Here is a 25,342-nt window from a genome sequence, read left to right on the forward strand (position 1 = left end):
CCCGGGCTCGGATTTCAAAGCCCTGGTTTCTGGCCGTGAATGGGCCTGCGCCCGCGCGGCCGTTCCCACAGCTCCCTCCCGCGCGGCCCGCCCTCCTTCCCTCCCTCCCCGCGGTCCCCCCTCCGCCGCGCCCACGTGACGCCCGATCCTCGGCGGCTCGGATTACCGCCGCCGTCAGTCCCCGCGCCGAGGCTGCGCCGCTAGCTGCCCGCGCCGCGCCCCCCGCGCCGCCCGCCAGCCCCGCTGCGACATGGCCCGCGCCGCCCGCCGGAGGCCCGCGACCCCGGAGCGCGGCGCGGCCGGCCGCTGAGCGCGGCCCGGAGGCGGGAGGCCCGGCCCGGCCTCGGAGCGAGCGCCCGCGCGGCCTGGCCCCCTCCCCTGCGCGGCTCCCCGCGCTCCGTGCGCCTCGCCGCCGCCGCGGCCCGGCCCGGCCAGAGCATGGAGACCGCGGAGAAGGAGTGCGGCGCCCTGGGCGGGCTCTTCCAGGCCATAGTCAACGACATGAAGGTAACCGGGGCGCGGCGGGGCCGGGCGCGCGGCGACGGATGCGGGACCCCCCGGGGACGCGTGGCGGCGGGTGGCCGAGCCCCGTGTGGCCGCGCGCCGCGGTGTCTGTGTGTCCTTGTCTGAGCGCGTCCTGCCTGCGTCTGCTGGGCGCCCGTGTCTCCGGGTGCCCGTCTGGGGGTGTGGGTGCTCGTGTGTCGGGGTGTCCGTGCGGTGCCCGCGGTGGCCCCGTGGGATCCTGACCCGAGCCTGTGCACACGCAGGCTCCCTGCGCCCCAGACCGCCAAACCATGAATGGGGTTTGGATCCAGGACCGACTCTAGGGCCCTTTAACGAGTCCGGGGTCTTACCGGCCTCCGCCCCCTTCCACCACCATGTTCCCCCACGGCCCCGGAGCCCAGACAATGCTGTCACCGCCAAAGCAGGAAAAAATAATAAAGCGGAGAACCGTTAACTCCTTCCCCGCCGACCTGGGCCTCTGCACCCGACCGTGAGACTGCGTCCCCCAGCCCCGCCCCACCCCCACAGCCCCAGGAAGCTCCAGGACTCCAAGGTCTCCGGGCTGAATGTCCCTGCATCCCAAGGATAGGCCTTGATCATAACCTTGGGAGGAGGCGGGATGAAGGTTGGGGTCGGTGGAGCAACCCCAAGGGAGCGCTTTTCCTACCCCATTACCACCCTGGGCTCTCAGCTCCGAGCCCCCCCTGTCTCCCAGGATTGCCTAAGGTCAGGCTGGAGCCAACCACCCATTCATTTCTCACCCCACCAGGTGGGGAAACTGAGGCCTGGAAATGGCTCAAGGTCATTAAGGAGACTATTGGACCCTTCCCCTGACCTCAGTCCCCATTTTTTCTCCTGGGAAAATTAGTGGGTTCCTCTCCCCAAACGAGGCCAGGGGGTTTGGCAGGGCTGCCCTACGCTGACTAGGCAGAGAGGGCCCAGCTCCAGTGATAGGGTGGGGGCCGGGAACCAGTATTCCTGCCCTCCTGCCCTGCCCCCTTTCCTTAGCCTAGGATGAAGCGGCAGGATTTGGGGGCTGGGAGGAGAAGGGGAAAGAACGAGGCACCCCACAGGATCTCCCAAGGGCCCCCCCGCCACACCCCAGCGCAGATTCTCCAAGTGCACGACACAGAATCCCACCAGGCCAGGGGTGGGGGTGACACCACCCAGTACAGTGCTGCTAGGACAGGCCCTGTGAGGGGTGGGGGTTGCTGGCAGGTTGGAGGTCGAGGCTCCCAGTGCTGCCAGGACAACAGCCCCAGGGACAGCTGCCAGATCTCTGCCCCCGGAAGAGGCCTGAAGCCAGCCTGGCCTGGGACTACCCAGTTAGCGGCTTGTAGATGCCCCGCACCCCCTGCCCCTCATGGTGCACTCCCCCTGGGACCCCCATCTCTTGCAACTGTACATCCGGGCCCCTCCGCTGGCCCCCAGCAGTCCCTGCCTGTCCTGTGGACATCACAGCCCTGGCCCCAGGATCCTGTTAAGGGACTGGGCAACACAGACCACCCTCCCCTGGCCGATCCCAGAGCTGGCTCCGGATGGGCCTTCCCGCACCCCATCACCCACCACCACTGGCAGCTTCTTAGCAACCACTGCAGAGAGCAGCAGATTTTGCTCGTGGAAGCGGACCAGGACAGTCTCTCTCCCTCTCCAGCCAATTTGCAAGGAACTTTGGGATGAGACAGAAGGAAGTGGGCCCAGATCATAGCAAGAGGTTCAAGCCAGACATCGGGCATGATTTGCTGACATGTGGAGGCAAAACAGGAGAGGCTTCACCTGGGATGATGCCAAGGACAGATACGCCCCTACCTATGACACAGGCATGTGTTCAGGCGCCATGACCAGGGGCAGAGAAGGCGATGAGGCCACCTGGAAGCTGACCGCCTGGATTTGGGGGGGGCAGCTTCTGGATTTTCCCCTCGGTGGCCTGAGCAGCAGGGCCTCCGTAGAGGAAGGGCGGCCATCAGCAGCCAGGTTGAGGAGACTGAGCTTGCCCCATGAGGCCACCCCACAGTGAGTCCACAGGCCGCACAGAAGCCCTCCCCTGGGCCTCTGGGAGGCCCTGACCTTGGGCTGAGCGGGGGCCAAGGTCAGATGCCCACTGGTATCAGGCTGCCCACTGAAACCCAGAGAGGGGCAGGGACTTGCCCAAGGTCATAGGCCTGGGCACGGCACCTTCAGCAAGGTGAATGGGGCCTCCACCCCGTGCTGGCCCAGCCAGAAAATGGGGTCATACTCTTCACCCACCCCTCAAGAGTGGGGAGTGTCACCTGGACACATAGGCCTGGCCAGGCCTCTGCTAGGGGCCCCTGCAGAGGGCAGGGCTTTCGTACTGTCAGCCGGTGTTAACTGAGCACTTACCGCGTGCTGGGCACTGCGCGGAGTGCTGGCTGGGCAGCACCTGCTTCAATCTCCACACTGACCCAGTGGGGCAGGTGCCCCTCCTCTCCTGATTTTACAGGTGAAGAAACTGAGGCTCAGACAGGGGCCTCTTGCCCAGGGGCACCTGGAAAGCCCACTCCCTGGGATTGGAGGCTGGATTGCTCACCCACACTCCACATCTGAACCACAGCCGCTGCCGGGACAGAGACAGAGTCCCCTCATCCCTGTCCACTTGGGCGCCTCTAGTGACAAGCCCCTCACCTCCCCAGCTCCAGAGCAGCCACTGTGCTTGGGGCAGAACTGGGTGTCTCTCACATCCCAGCAGTCCCTGCCGCCTCCCCAGCCTTGATGTTCAGTGCTTGTCTCCCTGCTTTGTAAGGGAGTCCCTCTCCCTAGCGTGCAGTGACCAGGCAGACATGGGATCAGGTCCTGACCCTGCCACCCTGTGGCCGTGGGCAAATGAGCTAACCTCTACGGGCTTCTGTTTCCTTGTCAGTGAAAGGGGGCTGTTGGGAAGGTTTGCCTGTGCCTGTCCCAGGTGAAGGCTGAGGATGTGGTTCCTGGGGCACTGGCTGCTGGAGCCCTATCTCTTATTTTTAATCAGTGAAATTGACCTATCCATGAAGAGGCGGATATAAACAAATAAGACATAAGCTCCTTGTCTCTGGGGTCCTTTATGTAGTTACCGTGGGGAGGGGGGCAGGTCCAGGTCCTTAGAGACTGAGGCACCTGGGTCCATCTGCTGAGGGGACATGGCCTGGCCTCCCCTGCGCCCCATCTTGTCCCCTCCCCATGGGGAGAGCCTTTAATCTCTGAGACTGCCCCAGGGCTGCTCAGGGGCTAAGAAGGTTCCTGGGCGCAAGGACAGCTGGCTCTGGACCCCACTCCACCCCTAGCAACTTCTCTGCTCCCTGAAGGGAGGTCTTAGCAAGGTTTCAAGGCTGAGTGGGGATGGGGGTCCAGGTGGTGGGAGAGTGCCCCCTTTTAGAAGACCCCCAAGGGGTACCCCAGGCATGGGTGGCATGAGTCCACTCCTTGGGACGGCTAGGAACAGCTTCCCAGGCCCCTTCACTCTGAGCTGTGCCCATTTGGGAACAGCCCACCCACAGCTTACCCACTCTTGCTTCAGCCTCTGTGGACTTTGCAAATATTTGCTTTCTCTGGACACTGGTTTGGTTGGGCTGGGAGGGGAGGGAGATTCTGAGGCCCCCTAAGCTGCCCTGTCTCCTTCCCACCCCTGCAAGCTCTCCCAGCCTGGCAGGGCAAGCCCTAGCCTGCTCCTGGGTTGCAGCCGGGCAGAGCCTCCCTCTGAGGCCCTGAGGGCCAGGGTCTCCGCTTTCTCCTTTCCTCAGGAAAAGCCCCAGCCTCCAATGCCCCATCCTACATGGAGGGGAGGGTCAGAAGCCCCTGTGGGCTGGGGCTTGGCTGGACCAGGGCTGCCCGTCAAGGAGCAAGATCTCCACAGGGCCCTTGGGCCAGGGCTGAGGTTTCTCCAGGACCCCGGGGCATGCGTTAACCAGAAAAGCCCCATAATCAGATTGGACAACTGGGTCGCCAGGAGCCCGACCTCCCTATTGGGAAATCCCCTCCCAACTTGGAGCCTTGGGCCAGGCTGGGATAAAGGCCACACTGTTTCCCCAGGAGGGGAGGGGAGCAGGAGGTGGAGAAAGGTGGCTCTGTTGGCCGCACAAGGCCCCATTCAGCCCAGGGCCTAGTTGTCCCAGGCAGGCTAGCTGGGCCCTGCAGCAGCCACAGCCTCCTCGGCCCTGGGAGCCGCTGCTGCTGGTCTGGGATGGCAGCTTCCAGGACACAGGGCAGGGGCCCCGGAGGCCCCAGTCTACACCTGGCATGCCTTCAGTCCTGCCACCCCCTACCCTCCACACTGTGTCTCTGCCCCTGGTGGGCAGGTCAGTGCCAGTGTCCTAGGCACATGTCCGAGAGACACGATGCCTCTCATTGGGCTCAGCCCAGATCCCCTGCCAGGCCCCTGGGAAACCCCGAGGGGACAGGACCTGCCACTTCCTGCTCCGTTTCCCCTGAGGGAGGATGTGGGCCCCTGTAGCCTGTAGGGTGGACGTCCTGACTTCAGGGAGGGAGGGCTTGGCAAAGGCGCCCGTTCCCAGGGACAGGCTTTCCTCATGCCGATGGCTCTGTCCTTGGTCCTCTGCCCTCCAAGAGGGCCCAGAGGCTTCCTCTCCATGGGGCAGGGCTGCTGTCTCAGAAACTGCCCAAGTGTGGATGGAACATGCAGGGAGCCCGGCCCAGGTCCAGCCCTGCAACCGCCCCACAAGAAGCTCACTTTCTCTCCCATCTGCCCGGCAGAGCTCCTACCCCATCTGGGAGGACTTCAACTCCAAGGCCACGAAGTTGCATTCCCAGCTGAGGTGAGGTGGCCCAGGGCACCCCAGCAGGGGAGGGGCAGGCAGAGGCCCCCCCGCAACCACTGACTATCCGTACTGTTGTCCTTCTGACCATCCATGCCGTTGTCCCTCTCCCCAGGACCACCGTGCTGGCTGCTGTGGCCTTCCTGGATGCCTTCCAGAAAGTGGCTGACATGGCTACCAACACCCGAGGTGGGGAGGCGCGTGGCTGGAGGTTGGGGGTGCCCCAGGGTGGGCCTGGAGGCTGGAAAGGAAGAATAGGGGATGGGCCAGGGAAAGGACGGGACGCCAAGCCCAGAACCTTGAGTTCTGCTCCTTAATGGAATGGGCTGGTTGTGGAGAGAGTGAGCCCCTCGTCACAAGAGGCATGCAAGCAGGAGTGGGTGAGTAGTGACAGGAGTGTTCCCCGGGGATTCCCTTTTTGCTGTGGGCTGTTCATGTGACCTCCCCCCCCAGCACAGAGATTCTCCTTAGGGCTTCTTCCCACCCATGCCCTCGTGTCCTTCTAAGAGCACGCAGGGTCAGGTGAGCGCGCCGTTGGGCTTGGCGCCTCCTCTGCCCTCTGGTCTGAGTGGCAGAGACCTGGGGCTCCTGCTCCTTCGGGCCCCGGGCGTGCTCACACTCCGCGCCTGCATCTGGGCACACCTGGAGGGTCGTGAGGCCGGCTCCTGGAACGGTCTTTGGCGCCAGCCTCTCCCAACTGGGAGAGAGGGGAGGCCGCCGCAGGAGGCTGGCGCGGCCGGGATGGCGGAGGAAGAGCTGGTGGAGATGGAGGAGGCCCCGAATCCCCCAGGGCCGGCGGGACTGCGGCTCGGCCGGGCAGGGCGCGGGCTGCGGGCTCCTCCTGCGCGGCCGGGGCGCCCCCTCCTGGCCCGAGGCCGGGACTGCGCAGGCCCCAGCGGGCCCCTTCCCACCCCGCGCTTGCCTCGCCAGGGGCCACGAGGGACATTGGCTCGGCGCTCACGCGCATGTGCATGCGCCACCGCAGCATCGAGACCAAGCTGCGGCAGTTCACCAAGTGAGTGGGCGCCGCGGGCGGGCAGGGGGGCGGGAGGACGGGGCGTCGCGGGGGAGCCCGGCCCTGACCTGCGCTCCCGCCCGCCCTCCGCAGCGCACTGCTGGAGAGCCTCATCAACCCGCTGCAGGAGCGCATCGAGGACTGGAAGAAGGCGGCCAACCAGCTGGACAAGGACCACGCGAAAGGTGAGGGTGGCGCGGAGCCAGGCTTCCTACCCCCCACTCCGCAGGGACCCCATTAGAACGCTCCCCTCTCCCCCTCTGCAGAGTACAAACGAGCCCGGCATGAGATCAAAAAGAAGTCGTCGGACACGCTGAAGCTGCAGAAGAAGGCGCGCAAAGGTAGTGCCCGGCGCGACCCCCAACCACAGCCCCACGGCCCCGCTCCACAGCCCCACCGCCCCGTGGGGCGCCCCACAGCCTTCATCCCAGCCAGAGGGGCGCTGTCCCCGACACAGGACCCTCCAACCTGTTGGGTGGGACAGAGGGAGCTGCCCTGCCCCCCAAACCTGGTCCAGAACCTCCCTAGGGGAGGCAGCAGGAGGCCCAGGCACCCCCGCCCCAGGAGTGGCTCTGTCCATCCGGCGTCTTTCACACATTCTTTCTTTCTCTGTCTCTCCTCCTCTCCTCCCACATCCTTCCTGTAGAGCTACTTGGTAAGTCAAATGTCGGTCCCTCCAGCTGCTCCTCCCGTCCTTGTCGCATTTGTCTGTCTCCCCCAGCTCAGGGCCATTGGAAGGAACCTCTCCAGGCCAAGGAGAAGCGAGGAAGGCGGTCGGTCCACGAGGGAGGGGCCTGGGGCACAGTCCTCCTGGGGCTCCCGGGGCCCCCCCGGGGCCCCTGGCCAGGGATGAGTCCCGGGCCACTGCTGGGTCAGTCTGCCAGGCCAGGAGGGGTTGGCCAGGGCGGGGTGGGGGCCACAGGCCCTGGCCGCCCCGCCCCCACCAGGCTGGCCTGCGTCCTTACCTGTCACCTCCTCACCTGCCATCTCATCATCTCCTCTGCATCATCCTCTCGCCTCTCTCTTTCTCGCTGCTTCTTGTGTCGCTGTTGCTGTCTGTGTGCTCTGCTCCCTGAGCTGAGTGGGGACCCACACTGAGACCCCTTCCCTGCCTCCAAGGCCCAGCCCTAGCTCTCCTGGCCCCCCATCCCGTGGCCTGGCCTACAGCTGAGCCCCACACTCTCTCTTATCCCGCTTCTGCCCCACGTCCCTGGACCTTGTGAGGTGAGGGGCGCCATCCCAGGACAGTGAGGGTACCCTTGGTGGAGGCCAGCGAGGCTCCATGTTGGCAGAGCTCCTGGGCGCCAAGAGCCTCCCCGGAGATGTGCCGATCCAGAGTGGCTTTGCAGCTTTGGCCTCTTTCTTGTGTGTGTGTCTGTCCTCTCTGCCTGCTTTGGTGGGACTAGCCCTTCCACAAGCCCCAGAGTCCTCACTGCCACCCCCGCCCCCAGTCCCCTGGCCCCAGGGCAGCACCCAGCCCAACGGCCGAGAGATGCCACCACCAGGGTCTGAGCCCATTCATGGGTGTGGCAAGCCAGGCTGGCATCCCCAGCAAGGCCTCTCCTCCCCACCCCTCCAGGGAAAGGAGACCTGCAGCCCCAGCTGGACAGTGCCCTGCAGGACGTCAACGACATGTACCTGCTGCTGGAGGAGACAGAGAAGCAGGCCGTGCGCCGGGCGCTGATCGAGGAGCGGGGCCGCTTCTGCACCTTCATCACCTTCTTGCAGCCTGTGGTGGTGGGACTCCTGGGGATTCAGACCCCAGAGGGGTGGGCTGGGCCCAGGGTTGACTTTCTGACCTCAAAGAAGGGTCACTTCTCAGCAGTCCCTGGCTGGGGGCATCAAGGCCACAGGCTCCTGGCCCAAAGGCAGGTCTCATAGCTCACCATGCACTGATTTGGTCTGGACAGCCCATCATGCCAGCCATCTGGGCTGTGTGGGCCCCGCCTGCACCAGCCCCGAGCAGCATTGGTTAGCGAGGAAGGGTGAGAGAGGAGAGGCCCGACAAGGCCTGCTGCTTCTCCAGGGTGGCTGGGCAGGCGGGCAGGTGGGCGACAGGGCCGGCAGGTCTGACTCGCTGCTTCCTCAGAATGGAGAGCTGACCATGCTGGGAGAGATCACCCACCTGCAGGGCATCATCGACGACTTGGTGGTGCTGACAGCGGAACCCCACAAACTGCCTCCCGCCAGCGAGCAGGTGTGGGAGCCCTCTGGCCAAGGGCCAGGGCCAGGGGCAGGGAGGAGATGGGCTGCCCTAGGTTGGGAACAGTAGAGGGGAAAAGAGGATGGCATTTGGGGGAGGCAGTTAGGGGCATAAGACCAGACCCCTTCTGACACCCACTGCAGGCCATCCCGGAGCACCTGCCTGGGTTGGGGAGGGTATGCCGTGGCCAGCAGCGTTCTCAGAGTCAGAGTAGTTGGATGAAGTCCTGGATCCATGGAGTCAGGCCCAGAGTCTGCCTGCCCTGCTCCACGTGGGCAGACCACCTGCCGAACCTGGAGACGCCCCACCTCCCTTCATGCACAGAAACCCCATCCCCTCCCCTAGACCCAGGCATACCTGGCCACCCCACCCCAGCCCTGCTGCCACTGCACTCAGACCAGTCCTGTCCCACAGCCTGTGGGCAGCACGCTCCAGAGGCACTTGTTGCATGCCCAGCATCTGCCAAGTTATCCTAGGGAATCTTCTGCTCTAAGACAGGAACAGGTGGCCCCGATTCACAGGAGAAAACAAACTCAGGGAGGCGCAGGAGCAACCTGCACCCCATGGTGTCAGGATCACTCTCTCACAGCCCAGGCTGGGCTCGGAATCTGTACTCAGTATGTGTGAGCAGAAGGGGCTCCAAGAAGGCTGTGTCCCCCGGTGTTTCCCTGCTCCCCACATTAGGAGAAGCCTGGGGGAGCGGGCTTCAGATTTCTGGGTCTTCTCCTGGGGTGTGGTTCACAATTAGAGAGTGGGGGGCCTCTGGCCCTACTAGCTCTGAGGAGCTGCCTCCAGTGACCCCCATCCATGTCCCTGTCCAGGTAATCAAAGACCTGAAGGGCTCGGACTACAGCTGGTCCTACCAGACCCCACCCTCATCACCCAGCAGCTCCAGCTCCCGGAAGTCCAGCATGTGCAGGTCGGTGGGGGTGGGGTTCCCAGAGGTGTTGGGGGTGGTATCCCAAGAGGAAATGGGGACGCTCCCAGCAAAACTGCATCAGAAATTGCTTCGGGGCCTCAAAATTCACAACTTTTACATCATCCGAGGAATTTGCATATGTAGAGGGAAAATGTGCCCTGTCATCCCAAGACTGCTCCTGGCACAGGCGTTTGTTGGCAGGATAGGGAGCAGGGGCAGTAGCAGCTTCATTTATGGAGCATCCACTATGTGCCAGGTGCTGTGCTAAGTGCTTTATGCATTTTTTCTCATTGAAACCTAACACTGCTGTATCAGGTATGGTGTTATCTCCATTTTACAGAAGGGGAAACTGACACATGAAGTCCCAGCATTTAACCACTGGACTCTGCCAGGCCCAGCACCGTGTGGGGTCATAGTAAGAGTCAAAGATCAGGGAGAGATGGGAAGGCTTCTAGAAACAAGTGCTGGGGCCACAGGGTATAGGACACTCCAGCCTGGCTGGCTCCTAAGAGCTGGTTCCCATGGAGGCAGCTGCCACATTTGGAGCCTTGGCCCAGGCTGGCCCCGGGAGCCTCACAGAGCTGGGGAGAGGCCATGGATCTCGCAGTCACTAGCCAGGCTCAGGATCAGGGGCCTTTCCTTGGCTGGGCACTGGGGCTGGGTTTGGGGGAGACATTGACGGTTCAAGCTTCCTTGGGTGGGGAGGGCAGTTAGCACAGAGTGAAGTGCTGGTGGGGGCCCCCCTTTGCCAGGCATCCCTCTCTCCAGAATCACTGGCTGGACATCCAGAGCTTGGGAGAAGCCAGGCACAGCAATCAGCTACTACCTCAGAGAGAGGCTCTTCAGACCCTGCGTGGGGGGCCATCCCACAGGGAAGGGGCTGATTGCAGGGGACAGCCATGAACAGGGGCAGAGGCTGGGAGGCTTCAGGGTCACGCTTAGAGAGAAGGCAACTTTCATTGCCAGGAACACCACGCAAGGGTTGAATTGCTGTGCTGAGGGTGTCAGCCATAGAGGGCTGGACACCCTTGAGGGATTGGAGAGGGTGAGGGTGATGGTGGGTGCAGGACCCACTTGGAAGGTGACCTCTGTATGCAGACACACCATCACCATATGCTAGACATCCAGTTAGGACTGGATGGCAAATACCAGATTTTGAGAAGGTGGTTTAGAAATGATTGGACTTGCCGGGGGCAGTCTCTCACGCCTGTAATCCCAGCAGTTCGGGAGGCCGAGGCAGGCGGATCACGAGGTCAGGAGATTGAGACCATCCTGGTAAAATGGTGAAACCCCGTCTCTACTAAAAAATACAAAAAAATTAGCCGGGCATGGTGGCGTGTGCCTGTAGTCCCAGCTACTCGGGAGGCTGAGGCCTCAGTGATAAAGATATATTTTTTAGGATATAGGAATCTAGATTAAGATCTTTGGTGAAACCGATAGGTTTTTTGGTGCGTTTTTTGGGTTTTGTTGTCGTTGTGAGACAGGGTCTCGCTCTATCACCCAGGCTGGAGTGCAGTGGCACAATCATGGCTCACTGTGGCCTCGACCTCCTAGGTTCAAGCGATTCTCCTGCCTCAGCTTCCCAAGTAGCTGGGACTACAGGTGTGCACCATCACGCCTGGCTAATTTTCATATTTTTTGTAGAGACAGGGTCTCACCATATTGCCCAGGCTGGTCTCAAATTCCTGGACTCAAGCAATCCACCCACCTCAGACTCCCAAAGTGCTGGGACAGGTGTGAGCCACCACGCCCAGACAGGACAACTGTTTCTTGTTTCTTGTTTTCTTTTTCAAGACAGAGCCTTGCTCTCCTAGGCTGGAGTGCAGTGGCATAATCTTGGCTCACTGCAACCTCCGCCTCCCAGGTTCAAGTGATTCTCGTGCCTCAGCCTCCCAAGTAGCTGGGATTACAGGCGTGCGCCACCATGCCCGGCTAACTTTTGCATTTTTAGTGGCAATGGGGTTTCGCTATGTTCTCCAGGCTGGTCTTGAACTCCTGTCCTCAAATGATCCACCCGCCTTGGTCTCCCAAAGTTCTGAGATTACAGACACGAGCCACTGTGCCTGGCCTGGACAACTCTTCTTAGTGGCAGAATAGGAGGCAGAGAGGTTGCCTCACCCTGGGCATTCCCTGACCACAGCTCCCCTCAGCGCTGGGGCTGGGGGTACCCTGCTCTGGCCCTCCCCTTCCACACCGTCCCACAACACAGCTCCTCTGTAGCACCTGGGTCTCAGGACCTCCTAGTCTGACATTGTCTTTTCCTTCCTTTGCCCCTCACCTCTTTTCCCCACCCTCGTCTGTCAACCTCCCCCAAACACACACCCCTCTGTCTCCCTGTCTGGCTGCTGTGCCCTCTTCCTTCACTCCCCTAGTGCCCCCAGCAGCAGTAGCAGTGCCAAGGGTGGCGGAGCCCCATGGCCTGGGGGTGCCCAAACATACTCACCCAGTTCCACCTGTCGCTACCGCAGCCTGGCGCAGCCAGCCACCAGCACCGCCCGCCTCTCCAGCGTCTCCTCCCATGACTCTGGCTTCGTCTCCCAGGACGCCGCCTACTCCAAGCCCCCCTCGCCTATGCCTCCAGACATCACCAGCCAGGTGAGGGGCGTCAGGAGGATCAGTCAGGGTGGGGTGCCGCAGCCTTACGCCAGCATCAGGCAAGCCACACGTGGGACTACCATAGCTGTTGAGACTGGCCTGAAGGCCCCCAAGGCCTTTATCCTGTTTAGTATTTATATTATTATTTTCTATCTCTGCTTTTAAATTCACATATCTTTACAGCTTAAATGAGTCTCTTGTAAGCAGCATAATGCCTAGATTTTTCTTTTTTTATCCACTCTGACAACCTCTGTCTTTTAATTGGCACTTTTAGCTCCTTTGTATTTATTATGATTACTGACATATTTGGACTTCTGGCTTTTTTCTTTCTATTTGTCCTGAATTCTTGTCTGTACCCTTGCCTTTGTTTTTTCTTTTCTCTTATTCCCCCTCTACTGGATTGTAAGTTGTATTCTATCTCTTTTCTTTTATAGGTTACCTCAAAATCTTACCATGCATATTTACACAACCCCACCTCCTGAATAATTCAAGGCCCTTAATATATATTTTTTTACTTGTCACCCATTCCCTCTCAAACTTACAAGCTATATTATTTTCTCTTTTTTTATAGTACCCACAAATGACATTTTTCTTAATTTCTTTATTTTATACATACAGTACTTATTTAGATTTACCCATATGTTAATACACATTTCTTGTCATTTTTTTCTTGCATCTCAAATCCTCCAAAGCTTATTTTCTTTCTTTCTGAAGTAAAGAACATCTTTTAGAAGTTCTTTTAGAATAGATCTGTAGTTGTAAACTCTCAGTTTTTGTTTATCTGTAAACATGCTTTATTTTGTCCTCTCCTTGAAAGTTAGTTTTGCCAGGAACACTATTCTGGGGTGACAGTTGTCTTCCATCCACACTGTGAAGGTATTTTTCCACTGTGTTCTGGCTTCCACCATTGGTTGGAAGGTCAGCTGTCAGTCGCTGATGCTTCTTTCTGAGGAATCTGAGTCTCTCTCTGGGCACTTTTAGGCCTTCTCTTTAGTTTTGCTACAGCGTGTCTACAATGTGGATTTATTTTTATTTAACCTCTCTTGGTTGGTATTCATGTCTTTCATTTGTCCTGGGAACTTTCAGTCATTATTTCATTTTGTTTTGTTTTGTTTTGTTTTGAGACACGATCTCACTCTGTCACCCAGGCCGGAGCACAATGGCGTGATCTTGGCTCACTGCAACCTCCTCCTCCCAGGCTCAAGCGATCCTCCCACCTCACCCTCCAAAGCAGCTGGGACTATAGGCATGTACCACCATGCCCAGCTAATTTTTGTATTTTTAGTAGAGACAACATTTTGCCATGTTGCCCAGGCTGGTCTTGAACTCCTGGGCTCAAGGGATCTGCCTGCCTCAGCCTCCTAAAGTGCTGGGATTACAGGTGTGAGCAACCGCGCCCAGCGAGTCATTATCTCTTTACTTCCACTTTGATTCTTTCTGTTCTCTCCTGCTGGGATTCCAGTTGGATGCATGTCCAGCCCCCTCTTTCTATCTTAGGCATCTCTGAGCTCATATTTTCTATCTCCTTGTTTCTCCAGATATATTCTGGATCATTTCTTCAGTTTTATCTTACAATCGACTTTTTCTCTTTTTTGCTATTTAACCTACCCACTGAGGGTTTTTTGTTTGGGTTTTTTTTTAACTTTTCATTTTGAAATAATTTTAGACTTGTAGAAAAGTTGTAAAATATGTAGAGTTCCCATATACTCTTGCAGAATCTCCCCAGTGTTGACATCTTACTTTACATAACCACCAAAAACATTTTTAAAACCAAGAAATTAACACTGGTATAATACTAAGTAATCTACAGTCTTCTATTTTTGCCAGTTTTCCCTCTCCTGTCCTGCTGGTCCAGGGGTCCATGACCCAATTCAGGACCCTACATCATGTTCCCGGGTTTTTCTCTTTTTTTTTTTTTTTTTTTTTTTTGAGTTTTGCTCTTATCACCCAGGCTGGAGTGCAGTGGTGCAATCTCGGCTCACTGCAACCTCTGCCTCCCAGGTTCAAGCGATTCTCCTGCCTCAGCCTCCCAAGTAGCTGGGATTACAGGCATGCGCCACCACACCCAGCTAATTTTTTGTGTTTAGCAGAGACAGGGTTTCACTGTGTTGGTCAGGCTGGTCTCGAATTCCTGACCTCAGGTGATCCACCCGCCTTGACCTCCCAAAGTGCTGGGATTACAGGCATGAGCCACTGCCCCCAGCTTAGACCCTACATAGTGTTTCGTGTTGGTGTCACCTCAGTTTCTCCAGCTGGTGACAGTTTCTCACACCTGTCCCTCTTTGTTTTTCATGACTTTGGTACTTTTGAAGAATATCGGTCAGATATTTTGTAGGATGCCTCTAAATCTGGCTTTGTCTGATGTCTTTTCATTCAGAATTAGAAGTCATACAATTTTGGCAAGAGTACCACAGAAGTGCGGTTGTCCCCATCTTGGTGCAACCTAAATGCTGCACAATGTCACTGCGCCATGTGACTGGTGATGTTCACCTTGATCCTTAGTTAAGGTGGTGTGTGCCAAGTTTCTCCACTGGAGAGTCATCATTTCTCCCTTTTTAATTAATAAAATATCCTGTGAAGGGATACTTTTGAGAGGATGAAAATGTCCTGTTTCTCCTTGTACTTTTGCTCTCTAATTTTGGCATCCACTGATGATTCTTGCTTGTTAAAATAGGTGACTTTCTATTTCCGTCATTTCTCCTACATTTATTAATTGAGATTCTACTATAAAAAGATCTGTTCCTTCTCCCCCATTTATTTATATATTCAATTTTTAATTTATATCAATATGGACTCATAAATATTTCTTTTATTCTATGGGTTATAACCCATCATCATTGAGTCTTTCAGGAATTTTTTTTTTGTTGAGACAGACTCTCGCTCCATTGCCCAGGCTGGAGTGCAATGGTGCCATCTTGGCTACTGCAACCTCTGCCTCCCAGGTTCAAGCCATTCCCCTGCGTCAGCCTCCTAAGTAGCTGGGATTACAGGTGCGTGCCACCACACCGAGCTGATTTTTGTATTTTTAGCAGAGGCGGGGTTTCGCCATGTTGGATCACTCCTCATCTCAAGCGATCCACCCGTGTCAGCCTCCCAAGTGCTGGGATTACAGGCATGACCCGCCACACCTGCCCAAGGAACTTTTTTATTGAGGTATTCTAAACACACCGAGAACAAGAACATAAGCAGGATAACCACCACTCCTGAAGCCACCAGTGCTCTTTTAAGTCACTACACACCCAAGGGTAACTGCTATCCTGACTACTTTTTACTTTTTTTTTTGTTTTTTTTTTTTTGAGACAGGGTCTCACTCTGTCACCCAGGCTGGAGTGCAGTGGCACAATCCTTGCTCAGTGCAGTCACAAACTCCTGGGCTCAAGCAATCTTCCTGCCTCAGCCTCCCAATTAGCTGGGACTACGGGTGTGCACCATCATGCCTAGCTAATTTTTATATTTTTTCTTTTATAGAGATGGGGTCTCACTATGTTTCCTAGGCTGGTCTCGAACTCCTGCCCTCAAGCAATCCTTCCACTTCAGCTTCCCAAATCACTGGGATTTCAGGCATGAGCCGCAGTGCCTGGCCTAGTTTTGCCCTTTTTATTCTTTCTACGTGTATACATGGAATCATATAGTATGTATCCTTTACGTCTGGCTTCTTTTTGCTCAGTTATGTTTATGAGATTCATCCATGTTTTAGGTGGAGATATAGATCATGCTCATTGCTATATGGCATTCTATTGTGTGAATACATAATTTAACCATTTTGATGGACATTTGCATAGTTTCCAGTTTTTTGGCCATGATGCTGCTAATAGTGCTGCTGTGAACATTCTAGTATGCAGTTCTGTGGGGCACATTCCTAGGAGCAGAATTGCAAAGTCATGGGATATGCACATCTTCAGATTTGATAGGTACTACCGAACAGTAAGCCAAGTGCTCATACCAATTTACCCTCCTGTTAGCAAGATTAGGACAGTGTTTTGTTTTGTTTTGTTTTGTTTTGTTTTGTTTTGTTTTGTTTTGTTTTGTTTTTGAGACAGAGTCTTGCTCTGTTGCCCAGGCTGGAGTACAGTTGTACAATTTCAGCTCACTGCAACCTCCACCCTTGGAGTTCAAGTGATTGTCCTGCCTCAGACTCCCGAGTAGCTGGGATTACAGGTGCATGCCACCACACCCGACTAATTTTTGTATTTTTAGTAGAGATGGGGTTTTGCCGTGTTGGCCAGGCAGGTCTCAAACTCCTGACCTCAGGCAGTCCACCCACCTCAGCCTCCCAAAGTGCTGGGATTACAGGCATGATCCACCACACCTGGCCAAGAGTATGACAGTTCATTGCTGTTCCACATCCTCACCAGCCCTTGGCATTTTATATTGATTTCATTTTGCCATTCTAGTGGGTGCATAGTAATAGTAGTTCTCTGTATATTTTATTTGCATTTCTCTAATGCTAATGAGATTGAACACCTTTTCATACCTTTTTTTTTTTTTATGAGACAGAGTCTCACTCTGTCGCCCAGGTTGGAGTACAGTGGCATGATCTCAGCTCACTGCAACCTCCACCTCCCGGGCTCAGGCAATTCTCCTGCCTCAGCCTCCTGAGTAGCTGGGATTACAGGCATGTGCCACCACACCTGGCTAATTTTTGTATTTTTAGTAGAGACGGGGTTTCACCATGTTGGCCAGGCTGGTCTCGAACTCCTGACCTCAGGTAATCCGCCCGCCTTGGCCTCCCAAAGTGCTGGGGTTACAGGTGTGAGCCACCGTGCCCAGCCTTCATACTTTTTTTTAAGAGATAGGGTCTTGCTATGTTGCCCAGGCTGGCCTCATACTCTTGGGCTCAAGCAATCCTCCTACCTCAGCCTCCTGAATAGCTGAGACTACAGATGTGTGCCATTGAACCCAGCTACCTTTTCATATCTTTAAAGACCATTAGAATGTTCCCTTTCATGAAGGACCTTTTTAAATCGTTTGCCCATTTTTCTACTGGATTATCTGTCTTCTTCTTAGCAATTTATAGAACTTTTTAATATTGCAGATAAAGTTCCTCATCGGATATCTTCTCTCCTTCTATTGGGTACCTTTTTATTCTCTTAATGGGAGTCTTTTAATGACCAGAAGTTCTTAGTTTTAAAATAGTCCAGTTTATCCATTTTTAAATTGTTAGTGCTATTTGTGTCCTGCTTGAGAGATTTTTTGCCTACTGCAAGGTCACAAAGATGTTTTCCTCTAAAAGCCTTTTGGTTTTGCCCTTTTGCTTTAGATCTGCAGCTCCTCTGGAATTGAGTATGTTGTGTGTATGTGTGTGTATGCATGTGTGTGTGTGCATGTGTGTGTATGTGTGTGTGCATGTGTGTGCGTGTGCGTGTGTGTGTATGTGTGTGTGCATGTGTGCGTGTGTGTGTGTGTGGTGTGAGGTAGGGGTCCTTTTTTTCATATGGATATCCAATTGACCCAGAACAGTGTATTGAAAAAAAAATCTGTCTTAGTCAATTTGGACTGCCGTAACAAAATACCATAACCTGAGTGGCTTAGACTACAGAAATGTAGCACTCACAGCTCCAGAGGCTGGAAGGCCAGGATCAAGACACCAGCAGATTCGGTGTCTGGTGAGGACCCACTTTGTAGTTCATAGATGTCACCTCCTTGCTGTGTCCTCAGTGGTGGAAGGGGCAAACTAGCTCCCTCAAACCTCTTTTTATAAGATCCCTAAACCTTTCATGAGGGCTCCACCCTCATGATCTAATCACCTCTCAATACCTTATCTTGGGGGTTAAGATTTGAACAGAGGAATTTGCGGGAGACACAGACATGTGGAGCATAGCATCTTCTTTTCCTCAGTGCACAGCAGTGCTGCCTTCATCATCAGTCAGGTGTCTGTAGGTGTGTGGCTATTTCTGGACTTGGCACTCTGTCCTACTTGTTGATTTCTCTGCCTTATACCAATGCCACGCCGTCTTAATTATTATAACTTTATAAAAAGTCTTTTTTTTTTTTTGATACAGTCTCACTCTGTCCCCCAGGCTGGAGTGCAGAGATGCAGTATTGGCTCACTGCAACCTCTGTCCCCAGGCTTAAGCCATTCTCATGCCTCAGCCTCCTGAGTAGCTGGGATTACATGTGCACCACCACAGCCAGCTAATCTTTTGTATTTTTTGTATTGGGGTTTTGCCATGTTGGCCAGGCTGGTCTCAAACTCCTAATCTCAAGCAATCCACCCACCTCAGCCTCCCAAAGTGCTGGGATTATAGGCATGAGCCACTGCACCCAGCCAGACTTTATAGAAAATCTTGATATCTGGTCATGGAAGTCCCCTAGCTTAGTTATTTTTTTGTTACCACTTTGTCTGTTTTCGGCCCTTTGCATTTCCATGTAACTTCTAGGATCAGCTTGTCAGTTCCTACCAAAAGAAAAAAAAAGCTCCTGGGATTTGAATGGAATTGCAGATATCCCTCTGTTTGTTTAGGCTTTACTGCCTCTCAGTAATGTTTTGTAGAGGTTTTTGGTTTTTGGTTTTTTTTCTGAGGCAGAGTCTCACTCTGTCACCCAGGCTGGAGTGCAGTGGTGCAATCTCAGCTCATTGCAACCTCAGCCTCCTGGGTTCAAGCTATTCTCGTGCCTCAGCCTCCCGAGTAGCTGGAATTACAGACATGCACCACCACGCCAGGCTAATTTTTGTATTTTTAGTAGAGACGGGGTTTCACCATGTTGGCCAGGCTGGTCTCAAACTTGTGGCCTCATGTGATCCTCCCGTCTTGGCCTCCCAAAGTACTGGGAGTATAGGCATGAGCCGCTGCACCCAGCTTGTTTTGTAGTTTTTGTGTAAAGATCTTGCATATCTGTCATTGGCATTTTTTCCCTAGGTATTTAGTGTTTATTGATGTTATTGTAAATTACATTGATGTTTTAGGGTGGGTTTGTTTTGTTTTGTTTTTGTTTTCCTGTTAGCTGCTGGTATTTAGAAATGCGATTGATCTTTTTCTGATTTTGTTCTGACAACCTTGTTAAAAGGTTAATCCTTTATTAATTCTAATAATTTGTAGATTCTTTTTAATATTCTACATATACTATTATGTCACTTGTAAACAGTGATCATTTTCTTTTTTTTCTTTTTTTTTTTCTTTTTTGAGACGGAGTCTTGCTGTCACCCACACTGGAGTGCAGGAGTTGAGTGGTGTGATCACAGCTCACTGCAGCCTTGAATTCCTAGGCTCAAGATATCCTCCTGCCTCAGCTTCCTGTGTAGCTGGGACCACAGGCACATGCCACCACACCTGGCTAACTTTTTAATTTTTTGTAGAGACAGGGGTCTCACTATGTTAGGCTGGTCTCGAACTCCTGGGCTCAAGTGATCCTTATGCATCAGCCTCCCAAAGTGCTGGGATTACAGGTGTGAGCCACCACACTTGGCCTTCTTTCTTTTCTTTCCAATCCATTTGTTTTTTATTTCTTTTTCTTGCTTTATTGCACTGGCTAAGATTTCCAGTGCTGAAAAGGAGTGATGACAGTGGGCATCCTGGTCTTTCTCCCAACCTCAGAGGGAAAAGTATCAATGCATTTATAGGTATTCTTTATCAAATTAGCTTCCTTTCTAGAAGCTTGTATCTTTGTGTTGTTTGTTTTTTCATGAGCGAGTGTTGAACTTTTTCGCTGAGTTTTCCAAATACTTTTTCCATTGAGTTTTTTTACTTTAACCGTCATATTGCCAAAAGTCTGCATGTGTTATTTCCTCCGAATCCCCACAGGTGGTGCCTGGTTTCCTTTTATTTTGGTGATCTTGGTTCATTCGAATCTGCAGGAAATCTGGGGATCTAAATCCAGAATGATTCAGAGAGCTGGAGGAGGGGGGCCGCCCTGGCTTAACTTGGCTCATTCCCAGGCCAACACCTCACCATGCTCCATGTCCCCACTGCTGTGCTGAAGCCAGCATCTGCCCCAGGGAACCCTGCCCGTCACACATGCTCAGGAGTTCATGGGCCTGTGTCTACCCTGCTTTTTTCTTTATTCTTTGTAGTTGTTTAGGAGTGGGGGGCCTCCCAGGACACCTATTCCACCCCACTGCCCAGAGCAGGTGTGTCCCTTTCATACTTCAGTCCACTTTAAAACAGGCTTCCCCCACCCCATTCTATGGAAGCAGTTCTCCTCGGGGTCTCCATGGACACCCTGTGCCCCAAGCCGATGGCCCCACCCAGCAGCGTCAGCACAGCCGCCCCCCTTCTCCGCAGAGCAGGCTCTCCTGATTTCTGGGTCATCGCCTGCTCGTGGTTCTCCTCCCACTTCTACTGCCGCTCCATGTTGCTCTCCTTTGCGGGACTCTCCTCTTCCTCCCACCTGATGCGCATCAGCAGCCGCGGGCCTGGCCCTTGAATCTTGTCTAACTGCACTTTCTGCCTGGTGGCCTCATCCCACGCCAAGACCACTGCACTGATGGCTCCAACCCCAACTTCTCCCCGCACTCAGCTTGTGAATACGACGGCCCTCATTGCATCCATGCAGAGACCTCAGAGGCAGCTCAGCTCAGTGCTCAGCGTGGTACTCGGGGCTTCACACTTCCCCCGTGTCCTGTCTGAGAAAACTGTGACACCATCAACCCAACTGCTCAGACCAAACACCCAGCTGCCGCCCTTAGTATCTCTTTTTCTCCTCACTGGCCATATCCAGGCCGTCAGCAGTGAATCCTGTGGTCAGTCTTCAAAATGCGCAGGGCTGGGCTGTCGGGTGGGTCAGCGCCCACCGTGTGCATTCTGGGCTACTGTGTCCTGCTACAGACACTCAGCAGCCATGGTCCTGGGGTGGGGGGGGGGGGTGCTGGGCAAGGCGCTGAATTGAACTGCCCCCCCCGCATGCCAGCTCTGTGACCAAAACTGTTCTCTCCTCTCCTCCTTGCTGCCTGCCGGCCCCTCTGTCTGCAACCACCTGCTGGCCTCTGCATGGCAGAAGTCCTCCAGCTCTGCATCCTCCGAGGCCTCAGAAACCTGCCAGTCCGTTAGCGAGTGCAGCTCCCCAACCTCGGTCAGTGCTCCCAGCCCAGCCCCAGGACAGTCACCAGCTGCCCCTCCCGTCCATGCCCTCCCCACCTGGTGCCATCGCTGCACAGAGGGCCTGGGTTCAGCCAGGGGTGTGTGCACACAGCACCTGTCCCCAAGAGACAAGCCACCTGGCCATCTCCTACAGTCACTGCCCACACAGCCACATCGTACCCCTGGGCCTGGTGGGACCGAGGGGCCACAGTCACACTCCATGCTCTGCCCTTGGCTGTGATTGCGAACCAGAGACCCCTCATAGCCCTGGACACCCTGAGCCTCAGCCACAGTGAGGGGCCCCCGGGCCATAGGTGGTAGGGCCAGTGGTCCCCCTGACCTGCCACACCCTCCCTGCAGGACTGGTCCAAGGTCAGCTCCCATGAGCAGCCCTCAGGCGCCACTTTGCAGCGGAGGAAGGACCGAGTGGAGCTCCTGCGAGACACAGAACCAGGCCCTGCCAGTGGGGGCACTCTGGGCCCCAGCGGGGAAGAGGCACCGCGACCCCGGATGTCCCCTGCCACCATCGCAGCCAAGGTAGGCCGGTCAGGGACCCCCCTTCACTCCCAGGTCAGACCCAGGAGGCCCAGCCAGTGGCCTCAGGGCCGGCTCCAACCACCTGGCAGGGCTGCCTGGAGTTTGGGCAGAGGGGACTGGGGGCGCAAGGCTTCAGCCTGCACTTTCCCACCCTCAGCACGGCGAGGAGGTGTCCCCCGCAGCCAGTGACCTGGCCATGGTGCTGACACGTGGCCTGAGCCTGGAGCACCAGAAGAGCAGCCGGGACTCGCTGCAGTACTCCAGCGGCTACAGCACGCAGACCACCACGCCCTCCTGCTCTGAGGACACCATCCCCTCCCAAGGCAGGCCCGCGGGGCTGGGGTGGGACCAGGGACAGCTGGGACTTAGCCATCCAGGAGGGCCCCATCCTTCCCGCTCTGTGCTCACCCTGGTGGGCTGGGGGCAAGGGGCCACCCGGGCCCTGGGTCTCACTGTGTCCCGTGCCCCCAGGCTCCGACTACGACTGCTATTCCGTGAATGGGGATGCGGACAGCGAGGGCCCGCCTGAGTTTGACAAGTCATCCACCATCCCGCGCAACAGCAACATCGCCCAGAACTACCGCCGCCTGATCCAGACCAAGCGCCCAGCCTCCACTGCTGGGCTGCCCACCGCGGGGCTGCCCACAGCCACTGGCCTGCCCTCGGGCGCACCCCCCGGCGTGGCCACCATCCGCCGCACACCCTCCACCAAGCCCACCGTGCGCCGCGCCCTGTCCAGCGCTGGCCCCATCCCCATCCGGCCGCCCATCGTCCCTGTGAAGACGCCCACGGTGCCTGACTCACCCGGCTACATGGGGCCCACACGGGCAGGCAGCGAGGAGTGCGTCTTCTATACTGACGAGACCGCCTCACCCCTGGCACCGGACCTCGCCAAGGCCTCCCCAAAGAGGCTTAGCCTGCCCAACACAGCCTGGGGCAGCCCATCCCCAGAGGCAGCTGGGTACCCCGGGGCAGGGGCCGAGGACGAGCAGCAGCAGCTGGCAGCCAACCGGCACAGCCTGGTGGAGAAGCTGGGGGAGCTGGTGGCGGGTGCCCACGCACTGGGCGAGGGCCAGTTCCCCTTCCCCACTGCTCTATCAGCCACCCCCACGGAGGAGACGCCCACCCCGCCCCCAGCCGCCACCAGCGACCCTCCGGCCGAAGACATGCTGGTGGCCATCCGGCGTGGGGTCCGGCTCCGCAGGACCGTCACCAACGACAGGTCGGCGCCCCGCATCTTATGATGGCGCCACCCTCCCCATCCTCTCAGGCCCCAGTGCGAGCAGGTGGCCTGGTCTGTGAGCCGCAGGCACTCAGAGCAAACGCCCAGCCAGGAGAGAGGACAGAGCCAGGGCAGAGGCCATGCCGCTTTATGGAAAGAGACACCTCACTTGGATTCCGGCATTTAAACGGGAAGTGACTTCTTAGCAAGCCTGGTCAGGACGGAGCCTGCAGGCCTGGGCCTGGTTCGGAGTCTGTTTTATGCTCTTCTGTCCCTCCTCTTCCTCCTCTTGGGCCCTGCCTCTTCCGTACCCATGAGCACCAGAGCCAGGGCCGCCGCCCATGACAGAGGGGCCAGGCTGGCCTCCCTTCCACCATCCCGGCCTCTCCCAGGGCTGGTCCTGCCTCAGCTCCTCCTGGAATGCTGGCCCCCCTCTCCCCTGCCTGAGCCCCCTCCTCCCCTCTTGCCTTCTCTCTTCCTCTCCTAGGCCCCTCTCCCTCCAGGAGGCGGGGCGGCTGTGGAGGGGCCAGGTGCGCGCTGGGCTGGATGTTTGCTGGGGGCTGGGGGCCAGGGCGGCAGGTTGGAGTTGGGCGGCCAGGCCCCCCCGTGTGGGAAGGGAGTTCCAGGGCCCACACCGAGTCTCAGGGAGGAAACCAGGGGCTGCTTGGGGGGTCTTGGGGGCCCTGTGGTGGCTCCCGCCCCTCGCCTCCCCCACCCCGTGAGGCTGGCTGGAGGGGGCCAGGGCAGCTCCTTGGAAACTAGGGCAGCAGGGTTAGGAGGCCAGAGGCCCTGGGGTCACCGGCCAGCCACACAGGCACCGTTTTCAGATGTCCACTTCTCATTGGGTACATCAATCTTTTAACTTTGGGGGTCACAGTTTCAGCCACCTTTGGAGGGGGGGGACTGGAGCAGTAGGAGGTATGGGGTCATTTTATGAATATAATAAAATGGAGCTGACTGTGGACGAGGACTGTGTGTGGGGGTGAGGGGACGATACAGGGTGTGTGTCTGGGAGTGCCTGGGGGACAGGGCCCCCCCAGTGGCCTGGTGGTCCTATGGCAGGAGGAGAAGGGAGGGACTTGGCTTCCCCAGAGCCCGGGGGAAGCTACCGTTCTCTCTGGCGTCTTGAGCGTAGCTAAAATAGGGTTGGGAGGCTCCCGGCCTGTCTGCTGTGGTCTGAGCCGGCTGCAAGCCCAGGTGGGGGAGCAAATCTGGGAAGATTGGCTTTGACTCTCTGTTGCCAGAGGAGATGCCATCCCAGGACGGCCCCCACTGTGGTCCAGGCTTGCGCTGGCAGCGGGGGCAGGGGGAGGGGCAACGCTGCCCCCACCCCACGCACCAAGTCATGCCGAGTCTCAGCAGGTAAAAGCACGTGAGCCTAGGGCGAGCGGAGGGAGTCCTGGTGGCCCCGCAGGTCAGGAGGGAAAGCAGGGCTCAGAGGGCATCATGGCCCCAGGGCAGGGTCCTACCTGGGGGTCAGGAGCGCCTTGGTCTTGATAGAATGGAGCTGGGTCTGAGCCTCCCAGGCTTGAGCTCCTGGGAGTTCTTGTGCGGTGAGCTGGGCAGCTCCTGGGTAGGTCCGGGCACCAAGCAGGCCCTGATGTGGACAGAGTCCCATCAGAGGGAGTTGATGAAGAATGGTCCCTGTAAGTCACTAGGTCCAACAACTGCCTGGCCGAGCACTCAACCCGTGGAGCTCAGGCCAACACCAGAGCTCCGGTTTTAGGGGCCAGGAGAGCAGGTGACCAATTTGGGGAGTCTTGGGTGGAATTTCTGCCACACATTCTCCCCAGGGCTGCAGGGGTCTGCCGAGGCAGGGCAGTGGAGCAGGATTCAGGATGTGATGGGAATAGTGTGAGGAGCAGTGGGTGGGCAGGCCTGGGCGTCAGAGGTCCTGATGGGAAAGGAGGCAGGGGCTTCCCAGAGAGGGGGGGCTTGTGTGGCACAGCCCCCACCAACTCTGCCGTCCCCTTCCCCTGTGAGCCCCGGGGGCTGTACATACTCTACTCCATCCCCTTGTCCATCCCTGAGACCACCCCCGCCGCCGTTGCGTCGACTTAGCAACCACCTCATAGGCCCACCCACCTCGGGATCCGAGCCAACCATCCCACATCACAAACTTTGGTTTGGGGGACTTTACGTTCGTTTAATTTCTCATTTTGTACAGAGAAATATTCTTTTCAAAAGCGTCTTTTGACTGAAGTAACTTTCCTGGTGCTGTTGTTAACTCGTTCCTTTTTTTAATTTATTCCCCCACCCCAGGCAGCCCTCCTGGTTCCTACTCACCCTTCCGCCCTCCCCCACCCTCCGTCCCATCTGAACCATTTTGTTTCTTTTCTTTCTGTCAGACTTTGGAAAAATTCTCCTCTCCTCCCCGCCCCCTCCACACCATCCTCCCCCTGATTTAAATAGTCACTGCTACAAGTAACAGATGCACTGTGAAGATTCCAGTATTAATAAAGGTGTACTGTAATTAACACCCCTGCCTCTGCCTGGCTGCTTCCTACCCCATCCCCACACCTCGCCTTTCCCACCCCAGATCCCAGCTGCAGGGGGCCAGGCTG

At 56.5% G+C, this 25,342-nt stretch overlaps 1 protein-coding gene across 10 annotated transcripts; it reads left to right on the plus strand.

Annotated features, from left to right (window-relative positions):
• The first annotated feature begins 303 nt into the window (after window positions 1-303).
• Window positions 304-25,257, plus strand: MTSS2 (MTSS I-BAR domain containing 2). Of its 10 annotated transcripts, none has more exons than XM_054534092.2 (15): window positions 304-507; window positions 5,209-5,270; window positions 5,386-5,459; window positions 6,201-6,285; window positions 6,379-6,470; window positions 6,552-6,626; window positions 6,932-7,156; window positions 7,865-8,022; window positions 8,375-8,482; window positions 9,310-9,407; window positions 11,780-12,002; window positions 20,937-21,011; window positions 21,380-21,556; window positions 21,714-21,879; window positions 22,028-25,257. In XM_054534092.2, exons 1-15 carry the CDS (start codon window positions 439-441, stop codon window positions 22,798-22,800), a joined length of 2,460 nt encoding a protein of 819 aa, XP_054390067.1. In that variant the 5' UTR covers window positions 304-438; the 3' UTR covers window positions 22,801-25,257. The 10 variants fall into 10 exon arrangements, with proteins under 10 accessions (XP_054390067.1, XP_054390068.1, XP_054390069.1 ...); XM_054534094.2 differs by having other exon boundaries at window positions 305-507; window positions 11,876-12,002; XM_024233220.3 differs by having other exon boundaries at window positions 305-507; window positions 7,007-7,156.
• The last annotated feature ends 85 nt before the right edge of the window (window positions 25,258-25,342 follow it).

The sequence above is a fragment of the Pongo abelii genome, chromosome 18 (genome assembly GCF_028885655.2).
Source record: "Pongo abelii isolate AG06213 chromosome 18, NHGRI_mPonAbe1-v2.0_pri, whole genome shotgun sequence".
In the NCBI taxonomy this organism is placed as follows: domain Eukaryota; kingdom Metazoa; phylum Chordata; class Mammalia; order Primates; family Hominidae; genus Pongo; species Pongo abelii.